Source organism: Sminthopsis crassicaudata, chromosome 4, assembly GCF_048593235.1.
Source record: "Sminthopsis crassicaudata isolate SCR6 chromosome 4, ASM4859323v1, whole genome shotgun sequence".
NCBI lineage: Eukaryota > Metazoa > Chordata > Mammalia > Dasyuromorphia > Dasyuridae > Sminthopsis > Sminthopsis crassicaudata.
This window is the reverse complement of record NC_133620.1, coordinates 95,866,557-95,894,394: the sequence shown is the minus strand read 5'-3', so window position 1 is coordinate 95,894,394 and position 27,838 is coordinate 95,866,557. Positions and strand designations below refer to the sequence as shown.

The 27,838-nt window shown below is 38.0% G+C and overlaps 1 protein-coding gene across 4 annotated transcripts in view; it reads right to left on the bottom strand.

The window, feature by feature from the left end:
- LOC141565548 (maestro heat-like repeat-containing protein family member 7) overlaps positions 1-21,617 on the bottom strand; it is a 36,128-nt gene extending 14,511 nt beyond the window's left edge. For 3 of the 4 annotated variants that reach the window (XM_074308734.1, XM_074308733.1, XM_074308735.1), the window contains exons 1-13: positions 21,503-21,617; positions 19,582-19,646; positions 18,705-18,827; positions 18,439-18,518; positions 17,672-17,801; positions 17,455-17,541; positions 14,693-14,797; positions 14,055-14,190; positions 8,596-8,696; positions 7,275-7,424; positions 4,600-4,751; positions 1,804-1,945; positions 1,107-1,282 (exon numbers count right to left, since the gene is read on the bottom strand). In XM_074308734.1, the coding sequence (XP_074164835.1) occupies positions 1,107-1,282; positions 1,804-1,945; positions 4,600-4,751; positions 7,275-7,424; positions 8,596-8,696; positions 14,055-14,190; positions 14,693-14,797; positions 17,455-17,541; positions 17,672-17,801; positions 18,439-18,518; positions 18,705-18,812 (1,367 nt within the window). In that variant the 5' untranslated portion in view covers positions 18,813-18,827; positions 19,582-19,646; positions 21,503-21,617. The remainder of the gene's footprint in view (positions 1-1,106; positions 1,283-1,803; positions 1,946-4,599; positions 4,752-7,274; positions 7,425-8,595; positions 8,697-14,054; positions 14,191-14,692; positions 14,798-17,454; positions 17,542-17,671; positions 17,802-18,438; positions 18,519-18,704; positions 18,828-19,581; positions 19,647-21,502) is intronic. The other variant, XM_074308736.1, reaches the window with a different exon arrangement.
- Between the last annotated feature and the right edge of the window lie 6,221 nt (positions 21,618-27,838).

Sequence of the window (27,838 nt, the reverse complement as noted above, 5' to 3'; positions counted from 1 at the left end):
ATAAGGTGGGGAAATGCAAACTTAATAAAATAACGTTAGCTCAATCTGTAATCAATTGTAATCAAATGAATTAGATTCAAAGTGTAGATAATGACTGATTCAAGGTAGTCTGGAGAGAAGTCTCTGAAGAAGTGAGCCCGGGAATCTATCATCAGTTCAGTTCTGTTCAATGTCATTATTAATAACTTGAATGAAGGCAGAGATGACATAATTACCAAATTTGTAAATGACATGAAGCAGGGATGGACTGTGTACTGGAGGTGGAATAAGATATTCAAAACAACAATACAGGTTAAGAGTGATGGGCTGAATCTAACAATCAATCGATGAACTGGCATTTATTAAGTGCATGAGCATTATGTTGTAAAAAAGAAGTTTGATTAGGATAACTGCAAAGCCTTACACTGGGGGTTAAGAAAATCAATCCCATATATACAGGGATGGGAGAGGCTTGTCTAGACAACATTCATGTGATAAAGGCCTGGGGGGGGGCGGTTCATAGACTAAAAGCTTCCTATGAGTCAATAATGTGATGTTAGGCCACGCATCCGGAGTCCAAAACAAGGGAGACAAGAGGCCTGCTGTACTCTGCTGCCTTGGTCAGAATAGAATTGAAGGATTGGGCTCAGTTCTGGCTACCACACAGGAGGGATATTAAAAAACTAGAGTACATACAAAGAGAATGGGCTCCGTGGTAAACAGACTAAACAGACTGACAAACAGGACAAACAAAAATCTTTAGAAAGGATGTTCTTTAGAGAGGATGTTTAGCTTGGAAAAAAAAAAAAAAAAAAGAAAAGAAAAGAAAACTGAAGGGGGCTGTGAGAGGTATTTTCAAGTTTTTGAAGACTTGTAATAGGGAAAAAGGATTAAACTTATTCTGCTTGACCCCAAAAACCAGAACTAATACCTATAGATATATAAGGAAGAACTTGCTAATAATTGGAGTTAATCCTGAAATGAAATGGGCAGTCTTTCTCTCCTATCACCTCTTTCAAAAGAGGAAGGATGATCACTTGTCAGCAACCTTGCAGAGAGGATTTCTGTTAAGGCATTTGAGGATTTCCAAGATCCCTTTTAACTCTGAAACCTTATGTGGGGAGTACCTCACAGGGTTCATCCATTCAGGTATCCCTGGCTGTTTGGGGAGATTCTTGCTGCCCCCTTCAAACACGAGGAAGGAGATCAGAGATAGGAGGGCCATGTACAGCCAAGGGTAGAAGGTCTCTACCTCTACCATAGAACTGGATTCCAAAAGCAGCTCATTGAGAGCCCTGCCGGCCTGAGGGAGCAGAGAAAAATAGCATTATCACTTTTATTTGGTCTACTCACTTTCAAATCCCTGGGGAGTTCTATCCCTTAAAAAGCCACTATAATATACTCCCTCAGGACAGTCCATGGTTATAGTGTGTCAAGGCCATACCTAGCTGATGTATTGAAGGCCTTTCTTAACTTTTCATTTTCTGCCTTTCAGAGCATTTTCACAGTTACTATCTCAAGGCATCCTTCTTTATCCCTGTGGGGTAGGTAGGGGCAGGAACCATTATCCACAAGGGAGAAAAGTAAGAACCGAAGATATTCACTTTCTTACTACAGCTTACACAAATGATGATCTGACTCTCAGCCCAGTGCAATCACCTTAACAAGTCCCAACCTGTGTCATTTCTCCTCCCTCCAAGCACCTTTTTTTTTGCTCCCTGGTATTATAAAGAAAGCAAAGGGGTGGGCACTCCATGGAGTTTGGGAGTTCTGCTTCTAAGCCCTATTTCCATCCCCTGCCCTACTGGCTTTCCATCAACATACCACCACAGAGGTCATCACCACAGATTGCTCGGACTCCTTGGGATCCTGAACATTTAAAGATTTCAACCTCTTCAGCAGATGATTCAGAATGTTATCATAACCTTTGGAGGAGGCTGCCAGGATCTTCCACAGCTCTCGATCCCTATAGGGTTGGAAACCCATTATTAGCTAGACCACCTCAGACCATGCTTTTGCAGATTCCACAAAGCATCAGAAGGGAAAAGATTTTGCCTGGCTCTCTCTCCCCCTTGGAAATCTTTTTTTCTTTGTTCTTATTCCCTTCTTTCTCCTTTTGTCTCATCATCCTTCTCTGCTTCAATTCAATGCAACAGTATCTATTAAGTGCCTACTATATAGGGACAAAATAGCATCCTTTCCTAGAGACATACACCCAAGTATGATTAGGGACTCCTAATTCAGGAGCCAGTTCTCTATCCACTAGGCCATACTGCCTCTCAGTTCCTAGGGATACAAAATTTAAAAACAAAATCATCCCTGCCTGCAAGAAAAGTTAGATTCTGCTTTTATTTCTTTTTTCCTTTCTCTGTTTGTTCCTTTTTCTTTCCTTCCTTCATTCCTTCTCTTCATTCCCCTCTTCTTCCTTTTACTTCATCCCCAGAGTATTACACATCCTTCACTGGCTAATTAATATCCATTATAAAAATCATATTAAGTACAAAGCTTAGGAATGGCAGTTTTCAAAGGAAGAAATCCAAGCTATCAATAACCATATAAAAATGCTCCACATCATTAAAAATTAGAGGCATGAAGATTAAACAACCAAGGTTTTACCTCATGTCCATCAGATGGGAAAAGTGACTAAGAGGGAAAATGACAAATGTTGGAGATAAATGATGAAGGGAAATAGGCACATTAATATATTGTTGGTCTGATTGTGAATTGGTGCAGCCATTCAAAAAAGCAGAAGTATATCCCCAAAGTCTCTAAAATGTACATACCCTTCAACCCAGTGAAACTACTATTTGTCCCATACCTTGAAGAAAGAGAAAAAGGGCTCACAGATATAAAATATTTATAGCAGCTCCTTTTGTAGTGGCAAAATACCAGAAACTAAAGGGATACCCATCAATTGAAAATAACTGAACAAACTATGATAAATGAATTAATGGAATATTCTTATGCTATAAGGGATAAAAGGGATACTTTTAAAGAAACTTAAGAAGATTTGCATTAATTGATACAGAATGAAGTAAGCAGAACCAGGAGAATCATTTATATAGTGGCAACATTATAAAGACAAATTTTTTTTTGATACACCTAAGAACTCTAACCAGTGCAATGACCAATTACAATTCCAGAGGACTTGTGATGAAACAGAGCTGAAGAATTCAAGATGGAGAATGAAATATCTATTTTTGGACATTGCCAAGGTTGGAATTTGTTTTGACTTGATTGTGCATATTTGCTCAAAAAATGAAAGGGGAACTATTATACATTGAAAAGAAATGCTTGGGGGCAGCTAGGTGGCGCAGTGGATAGAGCACCAACCTTGAATTCAGGAGGACCCAAGTTCAAATGTGATCTCAGACACTTAACACTTTCTAGCTGTGTGACCCTGGGCAAGTCACTTAACCCCAGCCTCAGGAAAAAAAAAAAGAAGAAGAAAAAAAGAAAAGAAATGCTCATCGTTCTCTCACTATATATTTAAAAAAAAATAATGAAGAGGATAATTATCAAGGCTCTCTTGTAATTTCACAGTCCTGCTGTCAGTTACAAACTACTGGAGCTGTATTGTGAGAACTCGGTGATTGAAATAGTCAGCTAATTTTATCATTACTTTCCACTGCTATATGGATGGGGACATGGGCTTTCAGGAAATGAAAAGCCAGAAATGCTTGGAGGGGGAGGATAGTTCACTTTTAAATGGAAATGATAGATGTTAAAATGTTCTGAAAGCTAAAGAAAAAGAAAAAGGCATTCCATCAATCAGTTAAAAAAAATCAAAAGGGGTAGAGTGGCAGGAGGAAAAAATAAATACTCATTAACTGAAAACTAATTACGTATGTTCTTAAGGACAAATTAAGTAAAATCTACCTCTGACCACACATTCACAGGAAACAGAAAAATTCAGGGAATGATCTGTTTAGATTCCCAAGCTTTAGAGTCTAACATAAATTTTGATGCTTGAAGGAGGAAAAGGGAAGCAGTGTGAGTGGGGAAAAGATGCCACAGAGAATCTATTTTATTGACTGATCCATACTAAAGCATGGAGCAGGGCTGAGGTGTCCCTGTAATTACTTATTATCTCTAACCCAAGCAGTTGTCCCAGATACCTTCAGAAAGTAAATGGGCTATGAGAGTAGCATTCTCAAGGAACTATCCCTCAAGAGACCCTGCATCCCAAAGGTAACCATTACCTCCCTTGTTTCCTGCTCCTGAAATCTTGGGAGTTGACAGAGAAAGCAAATAGGGTGAAATCCAGATGTATTGACAATGTCAGAGGAGAGAAGAGGGTGTGTTGGAGACCAATTGGATATGGGGAGTAAGAAAGATTGGGTTGAAGATGACCCGCAGGTTGAGAACCTATGAGGCCAGGAGGAATAGCATTTGAGAGGAAAGAGAACAAATTTGATTTGGGACTGTTGAGTTTAAGATGTCTACAATACATCCAGTTTTAGATGTCTCAAGGACAATTGAGATGGGATCTGGAAGTGGCTGAGAGTTTAAGGCTCTAGAACTGAGAGAAGAGGTAATAGAGGTTGGGGGAGGGAAGATCCTAAGGCTGGGAGTGGAGAGGAGACCCTAGATAGATTTGGGGCTGTGGCACTGACTTACTGAACATTATCCTGGATGGAGAGAAACTTCAGCATGACCTCATCAGGATACTTCTGGGCCAGTTCTTGAATAGTCTTCTCAGCGATTTTGATGGCACTGGAATCTTTTATGTTGTTCAGATTGCTGTAAATCATCTCGATCAATTCTGGCACCTGAGTGGAGAAGGGGACATGTTCCTCTTGGGAGCCTCGGGCTCCGTAAAGGAGGAAACAGAATTGGATAATAATAAGCCTCAGAGACATAGAGTTTTTTGCATCAGAAGTTAGCACCATAAATAGAGCTTGGAACCGGGAGCATGAAAAGGACCCTCAGGTGGGGAAGAGCAAGAGTTCATTACCTTTTTGTGTGTTCTTGGATGCCTCTGACAGTGACCTTCATTATCAAGAATAATTAGGGTTTTCCCCCTATTTGGCACCCCAGAAGTCTGATTAATGGGGAGTACAGATGAAGTGGTAAAGTTTAGGGCAGATAGGCTTTTGGAAGGAGATCTGAAAGAGATCTGGATATTCCCCAACACATACACACATACACACACACACACAGAAAGAGAGAGAGAGAGAGAGAGAGAGAGAGAGAGAGAGAGGAGCCCTCAAAGGATTGTATTGGAGCCAGAAGGCAACACAAGGACCAACTAATCCAACTCCTTGGTTTCATGATGGAGAAACAAGACCTTCCCTTTCCTCCCAGAGAAAGGGCTTGTTCACAGTTCTATTGACCAGCTCCTTCACCTTTTACTGAAAGTGAAGCTGAGCTGAGGTACCTCAAATGGAATCTAACAGACTCTCAGGGTTGGAAGAGACTAAGGAACTACATGGTTAAACTCCATTTTTGTTGTTGTTTGTCCTTCATTCTCAAAGAGGACCATGACACCAGGGAGGAGATGCCAGGACATGCAAGTGACCTGGATTTCAGCAAGGGAGGGCTATACAAAGTCACCAGTCTTAACTTCCCCCTCTAGAACCATCTGAGTCCAGCGGCAAAATATAGATCAAAACAACTAGAGATGGGAAACAGAATCCCAGAGTTATTGTTGTCAGAGCATGAAATGGAACCTAATTCTCTGTTGAAATTTGCCTTCTCTAATTGAAACTATTTCTACTCATATAAAAGAGTGTTCCAAATTACTATTGGTCAGAGAAAAGCAAATTAAGACAACTCTGAGATACCACTACACACCTTCCGATTGACTAAGATGACAGGAAAAGATAATGATGAATGTTGGAGGGGATGTGAGAAAACTGGGACACTGATGCATTGTTGGTGGTATTGTGAATGGATCCAACCATTCTGGAGAGCAATTTGGAATTATGCTCAAAATGTTTGATAAAACTGTGCATACCCTTTGATCCAGCAGTGTCTCTACTGGGCTTATATCCCAAAGAGATCTTAAAGAAGGGAAAGGGACCTGTATGTGCAAGAATGTTTGTGGCAGCCCTCTTTGTAGTGGCCAGAAACTGGAAACTGAGTGGATGCCCATCAATTGGAGAATGGCTGAATAAGTTATAGTATGTGAATGTTATGGAATATTATTGTTCTTTAAGAAACCATCAGTAGGATGATTTCAGAGAGGGCTGGAGAGACTTACATGAACTGATGCTGAGTGAAGTGAGCAGAACCAGGAGATCATCATACACTGTAACAAGAAGACTGCATGATGATCAATTCTGATGGACATGTCTCTCTTCAACAATGAGAGGATTCAGACCAGTTCCAATTGTTCAGTGATGAAGAGAGCCATCTACACCCAGAGAGAGAACTGTGGGATCTGAGGGTAGACCATAACATTGCATTCTCATTCTCTGTTGTTGTTTGCTTGCATTTTTGTTTTCTTTCTCAGCTATTTTTTTCCTTCTTGATCCAATTTTTCTTGGGCAGCAAGATAACTATAAATATGTATACATATATTGGATCTAACATGTATTAGATTACCTGCTATCTAGGGGAGGAAGTGGGAGAAAGGAGGGAAAAATTTGGAACAGAAAGTTTTGCAAGGGACAATATTGAAAAATAACCCATGCATATGTTTTGTAAATAAAAAGCTTTATAAAATAAAAAAAAAATTGCCTTCTCTGTGGCAAAACAGAAAGAATTGGCCCCACTCCTTCTGGGAGAGCCAACCTCCACTAGACTCCAATCTCACCAATTTATCACTTGCTTGATCTCAACTCAGGTCCACCTCATTCTCTTACCCCCCAGGTTTTACATCATGTGGGGGAACCTACTTCTTTCCTCAGAAGAATATAATCCTTAGTCAGTGAGCCATTTAAATTTTTAACTCTGGAGCAATTTTCCACCTTGGAGCAAAGCCTTCCTCACCCGTCCTTAGTTAAAATTCTTTCCATTATACCACAGTCCCCTGTGACCAACTCTTATTTCCACACTGGCCTAGTTTATCCTTCATTAGAAAGCCTAGTGATTTCTTACTTTGGGGGGGACTCACCATAGTATTTCTAGACTTTGCATGGACACCTGATTAACATTAAGTCTACTGCAGCTTAGAACTCTTTAAGTTCAAGTGACCTACCAGCCTCAGCCTTCCCTATTAGCAGGGATCACAGGCATATGCTACAATAATGGCATCAAAAAAAATTATTTGTAAACCAAGTTATTTGATCCTAAGTTAAGAAACTACCTTAGAGAGGCCCTAGGCCCAAAAGTCTCTTAAATTTCCCTACCTTGCTGAGATCAGGAAGAGGCTCATTTATTAACTGCTCCAACATCTGAACAGGTGCCCAAGTGTTATACCTGCTACCAACGGTCATGGCCTTCACACACAATGTTATAATGGTTGCTCTCTCATTGGGGTTCAGAAATTTCTTGAAGAACTAAAGGAAGAATAGTGTCAGATATTCCTTCCAATAAGGTCCCTTCCTCTACCCCCAACACCCCCAAAATGAGAGCAAAGACCCAGATGGGAGCAGCAACAGCCTTATGTGGCTAGTTTTACAGAAGAGAAAGATTTAGCTATCAACAAATGCAAAGTCCAAATTCAAAGTACAATAGACTCTATTCTCTAGGTTAAAGGAACAGATTTTTTTCAAAATAAAAAATGATCCAAAAAGGATTTCCATTTCAGCTTTAGTATGGTTTTTTTTGGTTTGTTTTTTTTGTTTTTTTGTTTTTTTTTTTTAAAGATTTGAGTACAAGTATTTCAAATGTTTGGGAAAATGATTACTATTTCAATACAAATTAAGGGGCCACAAGAGGAGGGGGAAAGTTTCTTGGGTTCCTCATTTGTGCCTCAATTCTCCATTCATCTCTGACCATCATTTTTACAAATGACAGGCAGCATGCTTCTATTTAGACTCACTGGGCACCAGCCTGAGAAAAATATTAATCTCTAAAGGATTGGGGTAAAACTTCTCTTGAAGGAGAACCAATTCAATGTTTTAGCTAAAAAAGGGCAAAAACATCCAACATCTCTTAGCTCCTGAAGTTGTTCAGGCCATGATGTAAGCAGCGAATCAGAAGGGGTGATAAGGAGGCAAACCAAAGTTATCAAACATAACTCTCTGGTTTCTTATCCCAAAACTGCTGCCAAGTTATGAGATGGTCCTTAAAGAATGAAATCAAATCCTGTTTATCTCTGTAACCCAGGCAGAATCAAGTAGAGTGCTTTGAATATACAAAATAGGAAGTTTGAGTTTTGTTTTGTTGTTTTGTTTTTAAATGATTCATTGCTGTCATGAAAGAGATGAAAGACATACTATGGCTGAAATAAAATAGAATGATATCTATGGATAGAGATGAAAGAATTAATTATATCTTTAATTATTAATTAAAGAATGAAAGAATTCCTTGCATGGCTAAAATGCCAAGCCAAGAACAACTTCAGGAGGGAGCCTCCCAACTGATCATGAAATTTTAGGCTTTATGGATGGATCCCTTGATCAAGATGGGCCCCATAATCCATTCTAACCTCTCCTCCTACCCCCACCTCCCACTCCCACCAAATAACATCCCAAGTGCAGCCTGTGTGGGGAGAGCCAGGGTTACCATAAGAATATACTGCAGGCTGGTGGCCCAATTTGCTTGGAAATCCTTCTGCAAGTTTTTTAGGAGCCTTTGCCGTTCTTCCTCAGTCCTCAGAACCGATTCTAGGATCCACAAAGCCACCATTAAGGAACACAACATTCCTCCATTGGAGGGAGAAAGAAAAGCAGGCCTCCTTTCCCATCTTCCCTACTCCCACTTTTTCCCAAAGCTCAGAGGCAGACAAACAACTTCTGCCCAACAGGACGGGCAAATTCCCATGAAACCAGATTGCTAGGAAAAGCCTATAAGAAACAATATGGAACATCTGTCTTCTTATCTCTTTAGACCTTAATTTCTTCAGTTGTAAAATGATGGAGAAGCAGGGAAGGCAATATATATATATGTATATATGTATATCATATATAGATATATATGTATAGATATATATGTATGTATATATATATACATATAATGTATTTACTTTCAAGTTTAATCTGAATTGTTTAACTTTCTCCATTACTTTCTTCAGTCTAGATAATCAATCAACAAGTAAATCAAGTCCTGCTTTGTAACTTGCTATCCAAGATATAAAAATGGTCACACTGAAAATTTAATAATTGTTTGGTGAGCTGATATGAGCCAGTTCTAGCACACCGCAGCTTCCATCTCATGGTTATACACTGATCAGTGTTGACAGGAGTCAGTTTACCTGTTACCTATCCCACACTGAGGAAGTATGGACCATGAATAAAAGAATGTGACCTTCAGGAGTGGGAGAAATAGGAGTCAGATTTACATAGGTTCCTTAGGAATGGAACTTCTGGGACTGTAATTGCAGGAATTAAACAATTTAGACTCCTGAGAGAGGCTATAGAAGTGAGATGCTGGTGTGGCAGATTTGAAGAGAAAGCTAGAGGAAATAGCGTGCTGGGGCACTGTGGCTTATTATTGGGAAATTAAGAGATTCTCCAGCTTCCAAAACTTTAAATCACCATATAAATGTTATTATTATACCTGTCCCTGTCTTGACCTCCAGACTCACATAATAATACCAGCATTTACATGGTGCTTACAAAGTACTTTATAAACATTATTTCATTTTATCTTCATGACAAACACTTTTCATGGAGTCTGAGACTGGGCTCAAGATGGAATAAGATTTAGATCTTAAGGCAAGATCAATGAGGGCATAGACTGTCTTTAGTCTCTTCTTATATCCCCAGCATTTTGTACAGTACCTGGCACATAGTAGGAGTTTAATAAAAGCCCTTTATTGATTAATTGATTGAGAACGTTCCCCCTTACTTACCACTCTGCCTATTTAAACCTATTTAAAGCAGTGAAATGGCTAGAATAGACTGGATCAGACTTTTCTGCCTAAAACAGCTAGGATTTTCAATCCTAGTTTGGGGCTCTGGGATATAACAGTGAAATCTGTTGTTTTTATCATAAAGAACTTTAGATAAATTCCCCCCAAACATAATTTAAATTGGATCCAGGACATGTCTTTTGCCTCAGGCAATAATGAGGTGCCTGGGGTTTGGTGGGCAGGGGTAAAAGGAATGGGTGTGTGAGAGATATATTGCCTTCCCCCTTGTTCTCTCCTCTAGCATGCTCAGTGGATCAAGGATGGTGAAAGAGAAAGGTATGGACCAAATGAAGTGTCTTTGCCAAATAGCACCACTTGCTGATTGTCAGTGCCTACTATGTGTCAAGCACTAGGGTAAGTGCCAAGAATACAAATACAAAAGCAATATAGGCTCTGAGCTCAAGAAGCTTACATTCAAATAAGGCAGACCATATGAGAGCAAATGCCAGGAAATGATGTTTTGATTCTGGGAAGTTACAGAGATGGTGACTGGAACAACAGGGAAATGTATGTATTTATTTCAGGGAGGGGAGGTTAATAAGAAAAATTATTGGCACACCCTTTCCAGAGGCAATAAGTTGCTGATTTGATTACAGTTCTCAAAGAAAAAGGTAAAAGGCAAGTGGGAAATAGAGGTGGAAAGAGAAGAGAAGGTAAGGGATGTTGTAATAAGGATGGGAAGGGAGTTGGGAGCCAGGCTGTGAAGTAACAGGCTCATCATCTTCCAATCAATCCTGAAACTGAAAATTTCCAAGCAATCTCTACTTCTGCAATCTCAACTTCTGCATTTATAGAAATGATTCCCCCAGGCTAGAAGTGAGGTCACACTCTCTGTTCCAGCCCCCACCTCTGGCAGTGGTGGGCTGGTTAATGTTTAACAACTGGCTCTCCAAAAATGAAATGTGTACTTGACATACTTTTAAGTTTTACCTACTTACTATCACTTAAAATCTCTATAGTCAATAAAAATCAATAAATAAAGCCCTACTTTGTAGCATGTCCTGATTTCTGAGGTGAGCCAGTTTAATTGGCTCCAGCACACCCAGAGTGTCCTGGGCAAGTCACTGAATTTGTCCTCCTCAGTTTCCTCATCTGTAAGACTGGCACTACACATAGCTTCCTCAACTATGTTCTGACTTTCAGAACCCCATCTCTAGCTGCTTATAAGACATCTCTACCCAGGTATTCCCACTAATCCCTCCAAACTGTGTATGTTTAATACTGACCTGAGCTTTTCCCTTCAATTTTCTCTTTCAGGATTACCTGTTTCTATCTGCAGCATCTTTATTCATCCAGATGAAAAAATAGAAAGGGAGAAAACCAAGTCAAAAGGGAGGCAGGAAATAGAGACAGATGGTCAGAGAGAAAGAGAAAGAATAAGAGGAGGGGAGGAGAGGGAGAAGGAAAAGGAGAAAGAGGGAGAGAGAAGAGAGGAGTGGAAAGGAGCATAGGAAAGCAGAGGAAGTAGAGAAAGGAGAGAGGAGAGGAGAGGGAGGGAGGAAGAGCTCTGGTGTGAAACTAGGGGAAGTGACATGAAGGTTCTAAAAAGAACCTAAAAGGTTCTTGGAATTTAAAAAATTTTAAACAAATACAGTAATGACTACTTTCATAAAACAGAGGGGTTGTAAGAATAAGTTTAAAACAATTTACCCAGTGCCTCTCAATCACTTTTCTATTTAAGGAAGTAAAGCTCTGAGCAGATTAACCTTTAACTAAGAGGTATGACAAGAATTATGAAAATAAAATTGGGTTCTTATTGTAAGTTAAGTGAGAGTTAAATTGAGACACTCAAGGGAGATGGTAGAAGACCAGGCAGCTAAAAAGTTCAGAAGACAACCATTTAAAAGAAAAAATTCTCTAAGAACTAATAAAAAGTCAGACCTGATCTCAGGTGAGGCTTCTGTACTTTTTGGTCCAACATGGCTAAAAATTAATGTGTTTCATAACCATTGACTAAAAAACTTTGCTGAGAAGGTTGAATTTAAAAAAAAGCTGCAAAAAACTTCGTAATTATTGGACAAGAAGCCTGACAGAGCTGAAGAAAATATCATGGCTATTGATAAGAAGACACCTATAAATTTTCAGAAGGCAAAACAGGATTTCCAAATATAGTACCTCTAGTTCATGGTTTCTTCACCATATTTTGTGTCATGAACCTTTTAGGTGAAGCCCATAGATCCCTTCTCAGAATGATAAGTATTGCCTACATTTATAATTGCAAAAAAATATATATATGTTTCAGTTGAAATTCAATTTCTTTTCAATCATGTCCAGCTCTTCATGACCCCATTTAAGATTTTCTTGGCAGAGATACCAGGGGTGATTTGCCATTTCCTTCTCCAGCTCATTTTACAAATGAGGAAACTGAGGCAAATGGGATGTAGTGACTTGTCCGGGGTGACACAGCTAATAAATGTCAGAGGCCAGACTCGAACTCACAAAGATTAGTCTTCTTGACTTAAGGTCTGGTACTCTATCCATTTTGCCACCTAGTAAAAATAAAGATGTCTTTTTTCCCAATTCAAGCTCGAAGATACCCTGAAATTGATTCTATGTTAAGACTTCTCAGCTCTAAATGAAACCCAGAATTTCAGGTGAATCTGATGACAACCCTCAAGCTAAGGACTCTATCTGAGGTTCAGAAAGAGACAGTTAATGGGAATATCTGAAAGAGCTATATTGCCTCTCAACCAAAAGGAGAACTTCCTCAACTGCACCATCTCTGGTTGGTAGAGTTGGCTAAAAGAGGTATAACTACAGCAGCTACTATAGATGGTTTACTAGTTAAAAACCAGCCTGGATTGACTACCAATTAGAATAAGGAGGAATAAGGAGGAAGGAGATTGAGCATCAGTGGAAGATCTTGGCATTTTGGCAGTATGAGTCATGGTTTGGCTCTCTTTGAATTTTTTGGTAATCTATGTTTTCTATATGTATATTTTCTCCTATGTAGATGCCTATATGTTTCCCATCTGTGGTTAATAAGGCTCCTCTCTTCTCATCAATTGTCTCTATATATGATGGAGAGTGAGTTTAAGTTTTACAGAAAGATGAAAATGTGCTGTGGTTATGTAATTTCCATTCCTATTTAGTTAAAAATAACTGTTGTGAACTAAATGTGTCATTAGTGGGGGTTTGGAGAAGTGGGTTTGGAGAAGATAGATTCTAACTCAATGTAGCTAAATGAGGATCCCAAATTGAAGAGGGTCACAAGATATATAATATTAATATAATAATAATATCAAAATATTTAGCCTGAGTTAAAGAATTTGAGTTCTAGTCATGGTTCTGCCCCTAAAGAGCTGGCCATTTGATTTTGGATAAGCCTTTTAAGCTGATCTCTAAAATATGGGGGATGAGTTCAGTGACATCTCAAATATTTTTCGGTTTACTGTTTATTTAATCTATGAGGTGCTCTTTGGGAAATATGACTCTGAAATATTGGTTTGTATGATGAGATCTGAAAATATTTTTAAAAGCTAATGTTTTATCCAGTCTAAAGTCCTTCCAGATTTTTCCCTTTAGGAAAATGGATAACGGTTTAAGAATGAAAGGCCTCAGAAAATGGATGATGGGTAGTAATTAAACTTAGAAGAAGAAATACCACAGGTCCAACCTTTGCTTTTTCTCTTCCAATGAAGGAATATTGATCCACTGACCCACCTAAGGACAGTTCCTCCTTTTCCATTTCCTGAAGGGATTAAGGTATTGACCAAAGGTTGTCCTTTTGATGACTTGTAAGTTACCTGTGGAGGAAGGACTTTTGAGGGCAATCAAAGAAGAATGTATGTTTTTTCAGGAGTGCTCCCAAAAGATTAACTGATGATTATTCCATTGGATGAAGCAGAGTGTTAACCCAAAACTGTATTTTATGACTTTATGACATTTTCCTGGTTCAAGATTCCTATAAATGTTACCTTAAATTATTTTAGGGAAAGAAATATTCTGAGGGCATAGGAGAGTGGTAAGACAATATTGTATAAAACATTTCTCTCCCTCAAATAGAAGTCCTTGGATTTTGAATAATATTAAATCAATAAAAATTACTTCTGGCAGAATTGTCCCTAAAACACAGAGTATAATATCAACATTTTTTTTCTTCAACACTTACGCCTCTGGTTCACAAAGAATTTGAAGCAGTAATGGAGTGCTGCTGAGGCCCATGAGCTGACTTCATAGTTATAGTCCATACAGAAGAGGCCCAAGATGCCCATCAAGTTCCCACCAATCTTGAAATCTTCTAAGTGCTTTGTAAAAGATTGGGAACCATTTACCTCTCCAAACCCTGGAGTTAGCTACTCTCCACCCATGATAATTTTACTTCTTTCATCTTCATCTCAGGAGTTGAAACTCCAAGTCTTTGGTCACCATGGACCAAGTTTTTCTCAACAATACTACGTTCATCCCAGCTTTATAGAAGCAAGGGGATTCTCTCCAACTTCTCAACTGGGAGATTAGGACACAGAAAAGGCTGAAGTGGAGGTTCTTTGAGTCAATGGCAGAACTTTGAAACAATGGGATAATCCTCCCCCGTCCCCAATCATAAATGTGTCCAGAAAAATCAGACCCCACCATATAGGAGAGCAACGAAAGGAGCCATGCAAGGAATTTATAAGTTTTATGAACACCCATCCTCATACTCCTCTATCTATTCTCTAGGAAGCCCAAGTAGAGCATATACTAAGGGTCCATCCCAGTGCCACGGGCAGAACCTGGAAGAGGGCAATGTCACAAACCTGGGACACTCACTCTTAGTGTAGGAAAGTTGCAAATGAATCTCAGTTGTCGGGAAAGAGTACTCAAAGCTCGGACTTTCTCAAAGATCTTATCTGACATGATCCAGGGCATGATGATCTAGGAAGAAAATTGAGAATATATAGAAATCATTACCTTCTTCAAGGCCACACTAGAGATGAGGATTGTCTCTAATTTACTAGGCATGAGGTTCAAAGGACGGTGTTTTGTTTTGTTTTTTTAATTTTTCATCTATTACTTTCTAAATTATCCACCACCACTTAACTCTCTAAGAGAGAATTACCCCCAGAATATGCAAGAATTTCTCCAACATCTTGTAAAGTAGCCTAATTTTTTTTAAAATATCATGGGATCTTCCAAGATAGAACTGAGCAGAGAAGGAGGCTTGAACCAGGAGCAGACATCCTACCAATATTCATTGTGATGTATTATAAGTACTCTACAAGAAGAATGTCTCTTTATATTTTAGTTATTTTTGAAAGAGTTTAAAATGCTCTGTAAGTATATAATATTATTATTACTTTAATACTTCAGGAAACACTATCACATACACGTGATTACTCTTTTCAGTGGTATACATCACAGCTCATCCATACTTTATACTGTCCTCATATGGGTGTTCTCTAGGGGGGTGATTGATTGGTTGTTGTCCTTCATTCTTGAAGAGGACCAAAATGACATCAGTATGTTAGAATTAGGTTACGTACAACTGTGGCTGATCAGACAATACGAGCTCGGAATGCTCTGCCACAGGTCAGACACTCATAGTCCCTATGAACATTTGGGGCAACTTCTCTGACTTTGAGCATCTCAAGTTTCTTTTGAACTAATTCAATTCAGCTTTGCTCATAAAACCCAGAACCTTCTCTGATAAGGGCACGCCATGGCCAGTGTCTCCCACGTCATACAATCAATTCTAAAGTTCTTAAGAGAGACCTTGAGAGTGTCCTTGGTGAATATTTAACTTAGCTTTTATGGTTCTTTATAAGAAGATAAACTGTTATCTAACTAACGCCATTTTGGCCGCCCTTTTGACCTCTCAGTTGTGATAGAAGCTTCATATCTGATAACTTCAACCCCAAATAGTAGAAACCAAAGTCAGTATGTTTATCTTTATCCATTTTTCAGCATTAAAAGCTTTTTTTTAAAATTAGGTTAGAACTATTTTAAGTAGTATTGATTTTGATTTTTACTCTAACTAATCGATGGCTAAACTGCAACACACATATGCTTTTTGACCGATTCAGAAATTATTCCCTTGTCTGAAATCAGTTTTCCTGTCTGAGATATTATCAACTTAATTGTTTGTTGTTATTCAGCATTCATCATGTCTACAATCTGTGAAGATTCTTCATAGTGAAGGGATTCATGATATAAAGGAAAAGACTTCTGAGTAAGCCTTTGAAGCTACAGGATTCTCTCTTTTCTTTATAGTTTTCAACATAATTTTCTCATTCTTTCCTATGCCCGTTATTACATTGAAGTCACTGAAAACCAGGGTATCATTGGCTTGATTTAAAAATTCTTCATAAAATTCCTTTGCTTTCTAATCCTTTCAAATGAAAAGCTATAATTATCTTTGTGATGAACCTTTGTTTCTCCCTATTCTTGAGTGTAAGAGGAAGTCAATTCTAACTCTTACATTTGCCTTTCTAGGAAAACCTGTTTCACTTAGATTTAGCTTTTAGTTTCATTTATGCTGAGAACATATTGGTTGATAACGTATCATCATACTGGTTATTTGGACAAAGATTTGCCTTTAAAATTCCAATTTTTGAGCATCCTTAATCTACATCATCCTCAGTAACCCCAAACCCCTTTTCCACCACTCCACCATCTTCACACTACAGAAGCAGAAGGGGGCCTCCTAGGACTTTCCTTGTTTAACATAACAGGTTGCCATAGTCAAAGAATTTCTCATCTAGCTTTCAAACTGAGACAAATCTCTCCCTGTTTTGCTAGGCTGATTCTCAGATAGTAAACAGTCTGTCACCAGGGCATTATGAAGCATTTTCAATTTGGAAGAAATCAATAAAGGTTGTACTCTCCTAGAATAACCTTCAAAAACTGAGGACCACACAGGGACTATATGAACACAATTACAAAACACTTTTCACACAAAATAAAGACATATCTAAACAACTGGAGAAATATTGATTGCTCATGGTAGACAAAGCCGATATAATAAAAATGATAATTCTACCTAAGTTAATATACTTATCCAGTTCCATGCCAATAAAACTCCTAAAGAATTATTTTAAAGAGCTAGAAAAAAACAGCAGCAAAATTCATCTGGAAGAACAAAAGTTCAAGAATATTAAAAGTATCTTTTTTTTAATATGAAAGAAGGAAGTCTAGCAGATTTTCAATATGTTACAATGTAGTAATTGTTAAAACAATCTTATACTGGATTAAAACAGAGCGATAGATCAATGGGATAGATTAGGTACACAATACATAGTAGTAAATGACCCTCAACACTGCCAGGAAGCTTCAGAATAAGACTTTGTTGGTGGATGTAATAATAACATGATTCCAAACTTTCTCAGTCTTACCTGACAAGCTAATCATCCAGCTTCATACCATTTACTGATGGAAGGGAGTTTAAGAGTATCATAATCTAATTACCTTATTTTATGCATGAGAGGTGAAATGTCCAAGGGCACAGAGGGAGAAATCACAGAGCCAAGATCCTCACCACCCATCTGCCATTTTATTTCTTCACACAAATTACCTCCTTGGAAAGCATTACCCACCTCCACAATTTCAATAAACACCAGCATGCTGGGGTCCTCATTTTCAGTCATTAATCCTTGCAACATTTCATCCAAGGCTCGAACAGTCTAATAGCAGAGTGAACATTAAGGGTTGAGAGATGGCCAGAAGGAAGCCCTGCCCTCCCCTTTATTTGGGGCATTGAAATCCAAGAGGAAACCAGGTGGCAGGGGAAGTAGGGGCAGCTGCAGAAATTACCTGGCTGTACAGACTAACGATCTCCCTGTTGGTGTCAGTCTCCATGTTGGGGGGCAAGGAAAACAGGCTGAAGATACCTGACTGTATCAACTCCATCCTTTGTAAGGGCTGGAACTTGGGGTTCACATGGCTGGGGTTGGAGGAGGCAATGGAATAACAAGGGGACTCTTAACTGAAATAGGACCAGAGTGGGTGTTTTCATTTGATTATTTGTTTAGGGACCTGTAGAAGAAACCTGTTCCATTTATCCTCCAGAGAAGAGTGAATGGTGCTGGGTGTCCTGGTCAAGGTCCAGAGGCCTGGACTTCCAAGGATATTCCCAGGCTGTTTTGAGTTCATACTGACTCTCAAACAGGGGTGTGCTGGAGAAATTGACTCTAGAGAGCAGACTGTTAAATTTTCATTGTGAGTACCTACATCTCAGAAATCAACAAATGCTACAAATTAGGATTTGCTCTATTGTTTTGTTGATTATCTCAATTTGAGAAAGTGATGGAGAAATGTTAATAATTAATATTAAACTTAAAAGTATGTCATGCATATTATGTTTTATCAGAGAGCCAGCTGTTAATCATCTATCACCACCCATCCCTGCCCAAGTCAGGGGCCCTCCCCCACCCCTGCCCCCATGCTAAAGTAGTGACATTAGTAGCCAGACATCCAAGGAAAACAGAGAGTTCTGAAGTTGTAAGAACATCCACCCTCCATCCCAAATTTCTAATAGGGTCCCCTTTTGATCAATGGAACAAGCCAAGGAGGGCAGGTACCTCATTTCCATGATGCAGAACATGGCTTGCTGTCTCAAAGAACTAATCAGCATATCAACAGGCTCCTCAATGATCAACATCTGAAAGATCCAGGAGGAATAGAAGGCCAAAAACTCCCCTCCAAGAGACGGAGCTGCCTGGCCCAAGACCTATCCCCCCTCCTCTTCCCAGGGTTCCCAAACTTTCCATGACTGGCTTTCAAAAGACTCAGGTCTGGACCGGGATGAGTCCACTTCTCCTCCCGCTTCCCCCAAGGATGTCCTCACCTCCACTCTCTCGGCCAACATGGATTTATTGCAGTAGAAGTCCATATTGCGGTGTTCCTGACTTTTCACAGCACTGCACAGGATGTTCACAGAACTCAAGAACGTCATCTTCGTGGCTTCATCCTAGAGCGAGACACTCACCCAGCCTTCCTCCTGCCTTTTCCCTTGTTTCTCCCTCAAACTATTTCCTAATGGACCCCAAAGGGGATCCATGGAACCAAGTGGATCTGGTCCATGCTCTTCCTACTTTTCCTCAACACAGTGCTCGCTTCTTCCCTCATCAAAATTGGTTCCTTCTGTGACAGACAGATCTCTTCATCCACAAGGAGCACAAGGGAATCTGTTTGGGAGGAGGTGTGTGGGATGGATGTCTAGGGAGGCTAGATACAAGGGATCACAGCTATAGAGCTGGAAGGGACCTTGAGCTGAAGTGGCTTGTCAGTCTTCACTCAGCATTTATTAGGTGCCTATTGTGTTCCAAGCACAGTGCTGAATGTGGAATTAAAAGAAAATAAAAAGGTGCTTCTTACCTTCTGGAAGCTCATAGTCTAACAGGGGTCAGACCCAAAGGGAAAGTGGAAGATTTTGGGTTCAAACCTGGGTCCTCTGATCCCAAACCCGACACACTTACTGTCCCCACTGGGGGACACTTTGATGAAGTGAGGAAGGGAGAAGAGCACTGAACAATTACCTAATCCTCAGGTATTCTGCCCCAGGAGAATAATGTTCACAGAACAAAGAGTGCGGTGGACAGAGTAGATAGGACACTCTGGTCAGGCAAAGTAAGCCACAGAGAAGGAGGAGATGTGGATGAACCCCCATCAACCACTGCCCTCCCACCCTCGCTCCAGTCCCAGGATGATCCAGCTGTTCCTACCTGTTTGTTAGACTTTAGAAATCCTAAAATGAAGTTAAAGGCTTCATTTTCTGACGGGAGGAACCCTGGAAAAGGGGATTATGAGTAGACTCAGGCAAGCTGGAAAAGTGGAACCACCATAACGTGCAGACTGTGCAGGCCCCTCTCCCCATTCCTCTGTCCCTACAGAACACTCCTCTGAAGGATTGAACAACTAGATAGAGTGAAGGAGAACAGAGTTCGAGACTGACCTTAGACTATTCTTCCGGTGAGCCAAGCATCTAACTGCTTTCAACTTTAGTTTCCTTGGTTGTAAAATGGGGACAATAATGCCGCCCACCTCATGGGGTTTTGATGAACATCAAATAAGATGGTTTATTTCAAATGCTTCACCGACTTTAAAGCACCAAATGTTAGCTATTTATTATCATTGCTGCTATTAATAGTACTACTAGGCTAGCCCAGTGGTACTCACACTTAAGACTCCTTGTTCTCTTAAAAATGTTCAAGGACCTCACCCAGCAACATAAACTCTTTCTTTATGTGGGTTATATCCCAGCCAATTAATAAACATTTATTAAATGCCAGCCCAGTGATTCAGTGGACAGAGCACCAGGTCTGGAGTCAGAACCACCAAGTTCCAGTCTTGCCTCAAAAAAAAAAGTGACTTACAAGTTGCTTTAAGCTCTTTGCCTCAGCTTCCTGATTTGTAAATGAGAATAACAACAATATCTTCCTCCCTCTTGGGTAGTTGTAAGGGTCAAGGTGGATAACACTGTAAAGCACTTAGCACAGTGCCCAGCACAAAGTAGACACAATTTAAATGTTGGCTATCATTATTCGTTGTGGTATTAATATTACTTGGGAGGATCATTGTCATGAGGATCAAATGAGATAATTGTAAATCACTGGGCACATAATAAGCTTTATATAAATAAATGTTAGCTATTATTCATGGTAACTATCATAATTATAATTATTGTTAATGGTAATATTATTAATGTTACCTTCAAGATTGTTGTAAAGATCAAATGAAATTATATTTGTAAAATACTTATTATAGTACATAGTAAACACTATATAAATGTTGGCTATCATTATTAGTAGTAGTAGTAGTGATATTATTATTATTACTCCATAGAGTCATTGTCAAAAGAATCAAATGAGATCATTGTAAAGCAATTGGCACAGGGGTTGGCATAGAGTGGGTACTATATAAATAAATGTTGGTTAGTAGTAGTAGTCATAATATTATTATTGTTACCTTGCAAAGTGGTTGTAAAGAGCAAATGGGATATTTGTAAAACACTGTAATGCCTGACACAGAGTAGGTGCTATATAAATAGTAATAATAGTAATAGTAGTGGTGGTAGTAGTAGTAGTAGCAGTGATACTAGTTATAATAGCAGCAGCAGTGGTGGGGGTAGGTAGCTGAATAGGCCGTTGTGAGAAGCAGTTGAGCTAACACTCAGAGGCTTGCCAGCCAGGCCCATTGCTATCCAAATGTCCATCACCATCATCACCCCCTCCTGTGCCAGGCCCTGTACCAAAGCAGCTGGAGATACAAAATGAGGGAAAGACCTTCCCTGCCCAAAAGGAGCTTACAGTTAAAGGAGGAGACAGTAGGCAATGAGCAGCATTCAAATAAGCTACAAACAGGATAAATTAAGGAGGAAAGGAGAGCTTCTGGGTCACATGACCAACAAGATGGCAGCCTGGATTTTTTTTACTGAGTCTTCAGAAGGCTTCCAAACAGAAATTATGTGCCAAAGATAAGGAAACTTCTGCCGTGTCCATGATTCAAGACCCCCAGAATCCAAGAGGAAGGTTACTCAAAGCCCAGCCCTGCCCCCAGCCAGCCAGCTATCCCCTCCCCCCATGAACTGCCATCTGCAGCCCCCCTCGGCCCCTCCCCCACCCTTCAGGTGAAGGCCCACCCCACCTTGGCGTTTCCTCCTTTTCTCTGGAGATCCCCAATCCAGGCTGCAGAAGTCTGCTGGGCCGGGACAGATGGACAACAGCCGGTGGCCTTGGGGCGCTCCAGACTACGGAAGCTTAAGGGGGCCAGTAAGGGGTCATGGGGCAGGCTACATTCTGTGCTGCCAAGAGATCTGCTGCAGGGCCAGGGACCAAGGGCCAGTGTCAGCCCTTCCCCAGAGCCTCAGAGACCCCCACTTCAAAAATCAAGCCTGAAGTTCTAGCCTCTGGGGCAGAGAATTGGGGGACAGAGGGGGTAATGGCTGAGTAAATTATGAATGGTATGGAATATTATTGTTCTGTAAGAAATGACCAGCAGGATGATTTCAGAGAAGCTTGGAGAGACCTACATCAACTGATGCTGAGTGAAATGAGCAGAACCAAGAGATCATTGTACACAGCAACAACAAGACTATATGACGATCAATTCTGATGAACATGGCTCTTTCCAACAATGAGATGAATGAGGTCAGTTCCAATGATCTTGTGATGAAGAGAGCATCTATGCTCAGAGAAAGGACTGTGAGAAATAAATGTGAATCACAACATAACATTCTCACTCTTTGTTGTTGTTCACTTATATTTTGTTTTCTTACTCGTTTTTTCCTTTTGATCTCAAGAGAATTGTATAAATATGTTTACACATATTGGATATAACATATTTTAACATGTATAACATATATTGGATTGCTTGCCATCTAGGGAAGGGTTGAGGAAAGAGGGGGGAGATCTGAAACACAAGGCTGTGCAAGGGTCAATGTTGAAAAATTATCCATGCATATGTTTTGAAAATAAAAAGCTTTTTTTTTTTTTTTAAAAAAGAAAAAAACATATAGAAACATTATTGCTAAATTTTGAAACCTCCAGATTAAAGAAAAAATGTTACAAAAAGCAACAACCATAACAAAATCAAGTTTAAATATGCTGAAGCTACAATTAGAGTCACACAAGAACTATCAGCAATTATAATAGAAGACCACAGTCTTGGATTACATATATCAACAATCAAAGGAACAAGGATGGCCACCAAAAATATTATATCCAGCAAAATTAAATGTACTATTGAATGAAAAAAGGACACATGTAATGAAAAAAGCAAAACAAAACTTGAAACTCAAACAGAAAAATTTGACATATAAGAAATCTACATCAAATTCTAATTTCAAAAAACACTCAATAAGGACAAACTATGTTTTATACATGGAAAATGTAAAATCATATATCTAAACATTGTCCATTAGTAATTGAGTAATAATAAAATAAAAAGAAAAGATGGGGGTAAAAGCTGATTATGATGTGATTCTAAAAAAGAATTTTAATAATAAAAGTATGAGGGGGAATTAGACTGTGGGAGGAGGTGTGGTAGTTGTTGAAAATCCTACTCCATATCAGCTGGTTTAAAGATGGAAACAATACCAAAAAAAAAAAAAATTATACACACACACACACACACATATATATCTAGAAGGGGTATAAACATGGTAATAAAACATTTCTCCAAAAAATCTAATAAGAGGTGGAGGGAATAGGTTTAATGTAAAGATATAGAAAGGTGTGTAGATTAATGGGAATAAGTTAAGGTGTGTAGATTTAATGTGAAAGGGATAAAGAGGGAAAAGGTAGGGGGAGAAGATACAGGAGGGATCCTTGGGGTGGAGTGAGTGAGGTTAAGCATTAGCAAGGCAAGTTAGCAGTTAGTAGTAAAATACAAGATTTAGCAGGATAGGAAATGAGATAATGCATGTATATGTATGTATGAATGTGTCTATGTGTATATATATGTGTGTGTGTGTGTGTGTGTTTGTATATATGTAAACATAAATACATCCATGATTAACTGTAGCCTTCTTGGGGAGGTAGGGAGGAAGGGGGAAAAAAAGAATGAAATAAAAAGTGCACAGCATAGAACAACAAAAAACCTACAAGGAAGCAAAGAAAAGATGGACAATTCTGAATATAATGCATGCTATTATATATGCTTTCTTGAAATGGATATGTTCTACTGTACATATGAGTGGTTTTTTTCTGTTTCTGTTTTTTTTTTCTTCTTATTTTGTTTTTTTTTCTATTTTCTATTTAAGTTTTAAAGAGAAATAAAAGAAAAAAAAATCTTTTTGATGAGAAATGTGTCCACTTTGAGTTTGGATGATAGGTTATTGCTGAGAAAAAAATCTGCCAAGAAGCAGAAATCATAAAGGTAAAAACCTAGGTTTTATTATGTTTAAGCACAGATTCAGGATTCAAAAAACTAACTCTGAAGCAAGATTGAACTTTTTTTTATTAATAGTTTTTATTTACCTAATATATGCATGGATAATTTTACAACATTGACAATTGCCAAACCTTTTGTTCTAATTTTTCCCCTCCTCCCCCCCCACCCCCTGGCAGGTTTGACCAATATATATTAAACATGTTAGAGTATAAATTAAGTACAATATATTTATTCATGTCCAAACAGTTGTTTTGCTGTACAAAAAGAATTGGACTTTGAAATAGTGTACAATTAGCCTGTGAAGGAAATCCAAAATGCAGGCGGACAAAATTAGAGGGATTGGGAATTCTATGTAGTGGTTCATAGTCATCTCCCAGAGTTCTTTTGCTGGGTTGTAGTTGGTTCTCTTCATTATTGAACAAATGGAACTGATTTGGTTCATCTCATTGTTGAAGAGTACCACGTCCATCAGAATTAATCATCATACAGTATTGTTGTTGAAGTATATAATGATCTCCTGGTTCTGCTCATTTCACTCAGCATCAGTTCATGTAAGTCTCTCCAGGCCTTTCTGAAATCATCCTGCTGATCATTTCTTACAGAACAATAATATTCCATAATATTCATATACTACAATTTATTCAGTCAATAAGACTGAATTTTTTAACAAGTCTTTATATAGAAAACTTAAAGTCTGTATGTAGAAAATCAGAGAGACAGAGAATTTTTTTTTAAACATATAACCACCTTTATAGTTTAGATCATAAAAGTCACACAGGCTTAATAAAACAAATTAAGTATCTAATGCTTTCTTCAATTAAAGTTGAACAAATTAAATTAGAACAAAATCAAAAACTCATACATCTCTTAAGGAAACAAATGTAGTTAAATAGACTGTAGTAAACTAAGGTTACAAATAAAAAAAATTTACAAAATCCTACATTTAAAAAATTACAAGGCTCCATTTAAAAGAAGTCACAAGGAAGAGATTTACTTGTCACTAAAATAATCCCAGGTAGCTAAGTGGTACAGTGAATAGAGTACCAGGCTTGGAATCAGGAAGATCTGATCTACTATAAGCTTTCATGCTGGATTTATATCCACATAAATCCAAAATAAAATCTTTAAATCTGGGGTCTATTGAGACTAAAATGGCTTAAAAGTGTAACTTTAATAACACTATTCCTGGCCCATTTCTACTATTTTAATAAGCAATGACAGGTCTGAACACAATGTGTAGTATTTATTTTATGGCAGGCTTTCTTATTGCTTTATATCTTAAATCCTCTTTTATGCTCTGCTATACCCATGACAATGTTTTTTTTTTTTCCCTCTTCCTATTTTCAATTTAAGTTTAAAATCAATAAATATGTAAAAGTTTCAAAAAATAAGCAGTGGCCAATCTATTAGACAAAAAAAATCCATTCTTATAAAACAAACTTGTACAACCCATTACTTCAACTGTGAGAGTGCTAATTTCTTATTAAACCACCTCATTCCTTGAGAATTTCACAATATGCTGTCAGCAGGGCTAATAATATTTATAACTTTGTTCAAATAGAAGATCCCAAGGAACTTGGTATGTCCCCAAAGCACGTCATAGATAACAGAACTTGTAAAATCTGTTGTATTTTCCCAGAGTCGATTATCATAATTAGTTATTTAAATGAAATTTATAATTAAATACTTAACAGTTTTGAAATGATATAACCACATTTTCTAACAGTTCACTTCATAATCTAATAGCATCCAGATTAAAAGAGAAATTAAATTTTAGGAGACAATTACATCACTCTCAAATATATAGCATTATCTTATACAGTGATTTCCCAAAAATCACAATACAAGAAAAATTAGAAGTCTCACAATAACAAACATTATAAAGTTTAAAACAAACAAAATTAATTTCTAGAATTATAACATCAGTTCAGATGAATGTATTTTTTAAAATCATGTTATGTAGAAAATCACTTCATTCTATCAATATGGTATTCTATATTAATGGCATTCAAAAAGCAGTATAGAGTAATTTTGAAGCAATTATATTTTTAATTCTTTCCCATATATTTTCTAAGCATATTTCTTTAATAATATCGAGTATATTTTGCATTAAGGTCTGATCCACTTGTAGAGGGTTAAACACCATAATTATCTTATTAGAAGAACATCTCACTTTAAATAAAATCACATAATTTAGTTTAAGGACAAATTCAGTCAAATCAAATCTGGATTTACAGTAATAAATGGCAGTGTTCAAAATCTCAATTTCCCAAGGGCCCACTGCTTTCAGTTAGCTTCCACAGATTTGTGGTGGCAATCTAACATTCTCATTTCCCTCATTTGGGATCTATGATCCACTCCTAAAATGTGAAAATCATAAATAATAATGTAATGACTGTCTATCCCTCCATAAAAATTGGAACACATCCTCCTGGTACTCTATCCATTGTACTACCTAGCTTCCAGGGATTATTTTAGTGACATATAAATCCCTTCCTTTCAATTAGCCATTGTGATTTTTAAATGTAGCTTTATAGTGTTCTAAATATAGGATTTTGCAGTGTTTTTTCTGTAACTTGAGATAGTTTACTTATAAAATCTATTTAACTAGATTTCCTTCAAGGAAAGAATTTTAGTATGCTATACCCTAAATAATTCCATGCTGCAAATTTATTTCTATTTGATATATGTTATAACTTGTACTGTCAATCTTAAATTGCCAATAGGCATTTCTCCAAATCATCTTAGTTTCTTATATACTTCTTATGCCCATGAGATAAAAAGCTTCTCAAATCTTTCTATAAATTCAAAGTCTTACCTCACCTTATCAGTACAAATGGATTCTAACTTTAATTTTCTGCCCTCTCATCTCAACTTTCTTAAACTTTCTTTCTTTTCTCTTCTGTTTGACTTTTATTAAAACCCCCCAAAACCTCAAAACCTTCTAATTTGCCATTTCACTTACCTTCACTACTTTATACATTTCATCTTATTTCCCAAGCATATACAGTCTAAGATTCCACTGAATCTCTCCTATACAAATTTTGAGTTACATGATCTATTCCACTTTCTTTTAAGGGATTTTGTTTCTAATTTATCTAAACAATTAAGTTTTATTCAACCATTCAGTGAAGAAAATATACTGGTGTGGCTACAATATCCTAAAATTTAATTTTCACCTGATAAAGCTTAACTTTTTTTTTTTCCCCCTTTTGCTTTGAGGTTTTCTTAGCATCCTCTAGGGGGTGAAATCACCTACTGAAACAACGAATCTGTCAACCTCCAGAGGAGAGACTGATGTTTTTTAAAGGTCTTCATTACTCTTTTCATGTAATTTTAATCCTAAAGAGCTACAAACCCCATCCCAACATTTTTTAAAAACCCACTAAAATATTTCTGCAAAATCCTTCAAAACTGCAATTTAGAAATATATATTTCAGTTACAAATTCAGGCTCTAATAAGTCTATAACACCCTAATTCTTCCTTCCCTTCTTGTCTGTCTTTGCCATCTCAACTTGGTCAGGGTTGAGAAGACAATCAGAGACAATCTTGAAGGTTTTCCTGGTTATTCTAAAACCTTATGTCCCTCACTGGAAGTCTGAATAAAGAGTCAGTGGAAGTTTAAGTCCCTGTTTATTGAGGAGAGTTTTGCATCCGTCATAATAAATTACAGGTAGCAGGGAGAACTGTTTTAGGTATGAAACTTTATTAAATTAATGCAATATTTTAATTTTTTAAATCGCCATTTCTTACAATGCAGGCAATTTAGGAAGGACTGATACAAAATGAGTGTCGTCCTCTAGCATTCTAAGCTCCCTAGATTTGCTCCAGCTTATTATCTTCCCACTATTTTTCTTGGGAGGAGTAAGGGAACTAAACGTGCTGGAACCAGGGCCTGCCTTTTTGCTTGTGTAAGGAAGTGGGATTTTCTGTTTAGCAAGGTCCATAGGCACATCTGTAGAGGTAGTGTCAAAGCCTTAAGAATTTTTGATTCTCAGGGTTTGCCCAAATTCTACAACAAAGGAATATTAAAAATTCTGGAAGGAATGTGGGAGGAAAAGTACCTAAGGCACTTATAGTGAAGTTTT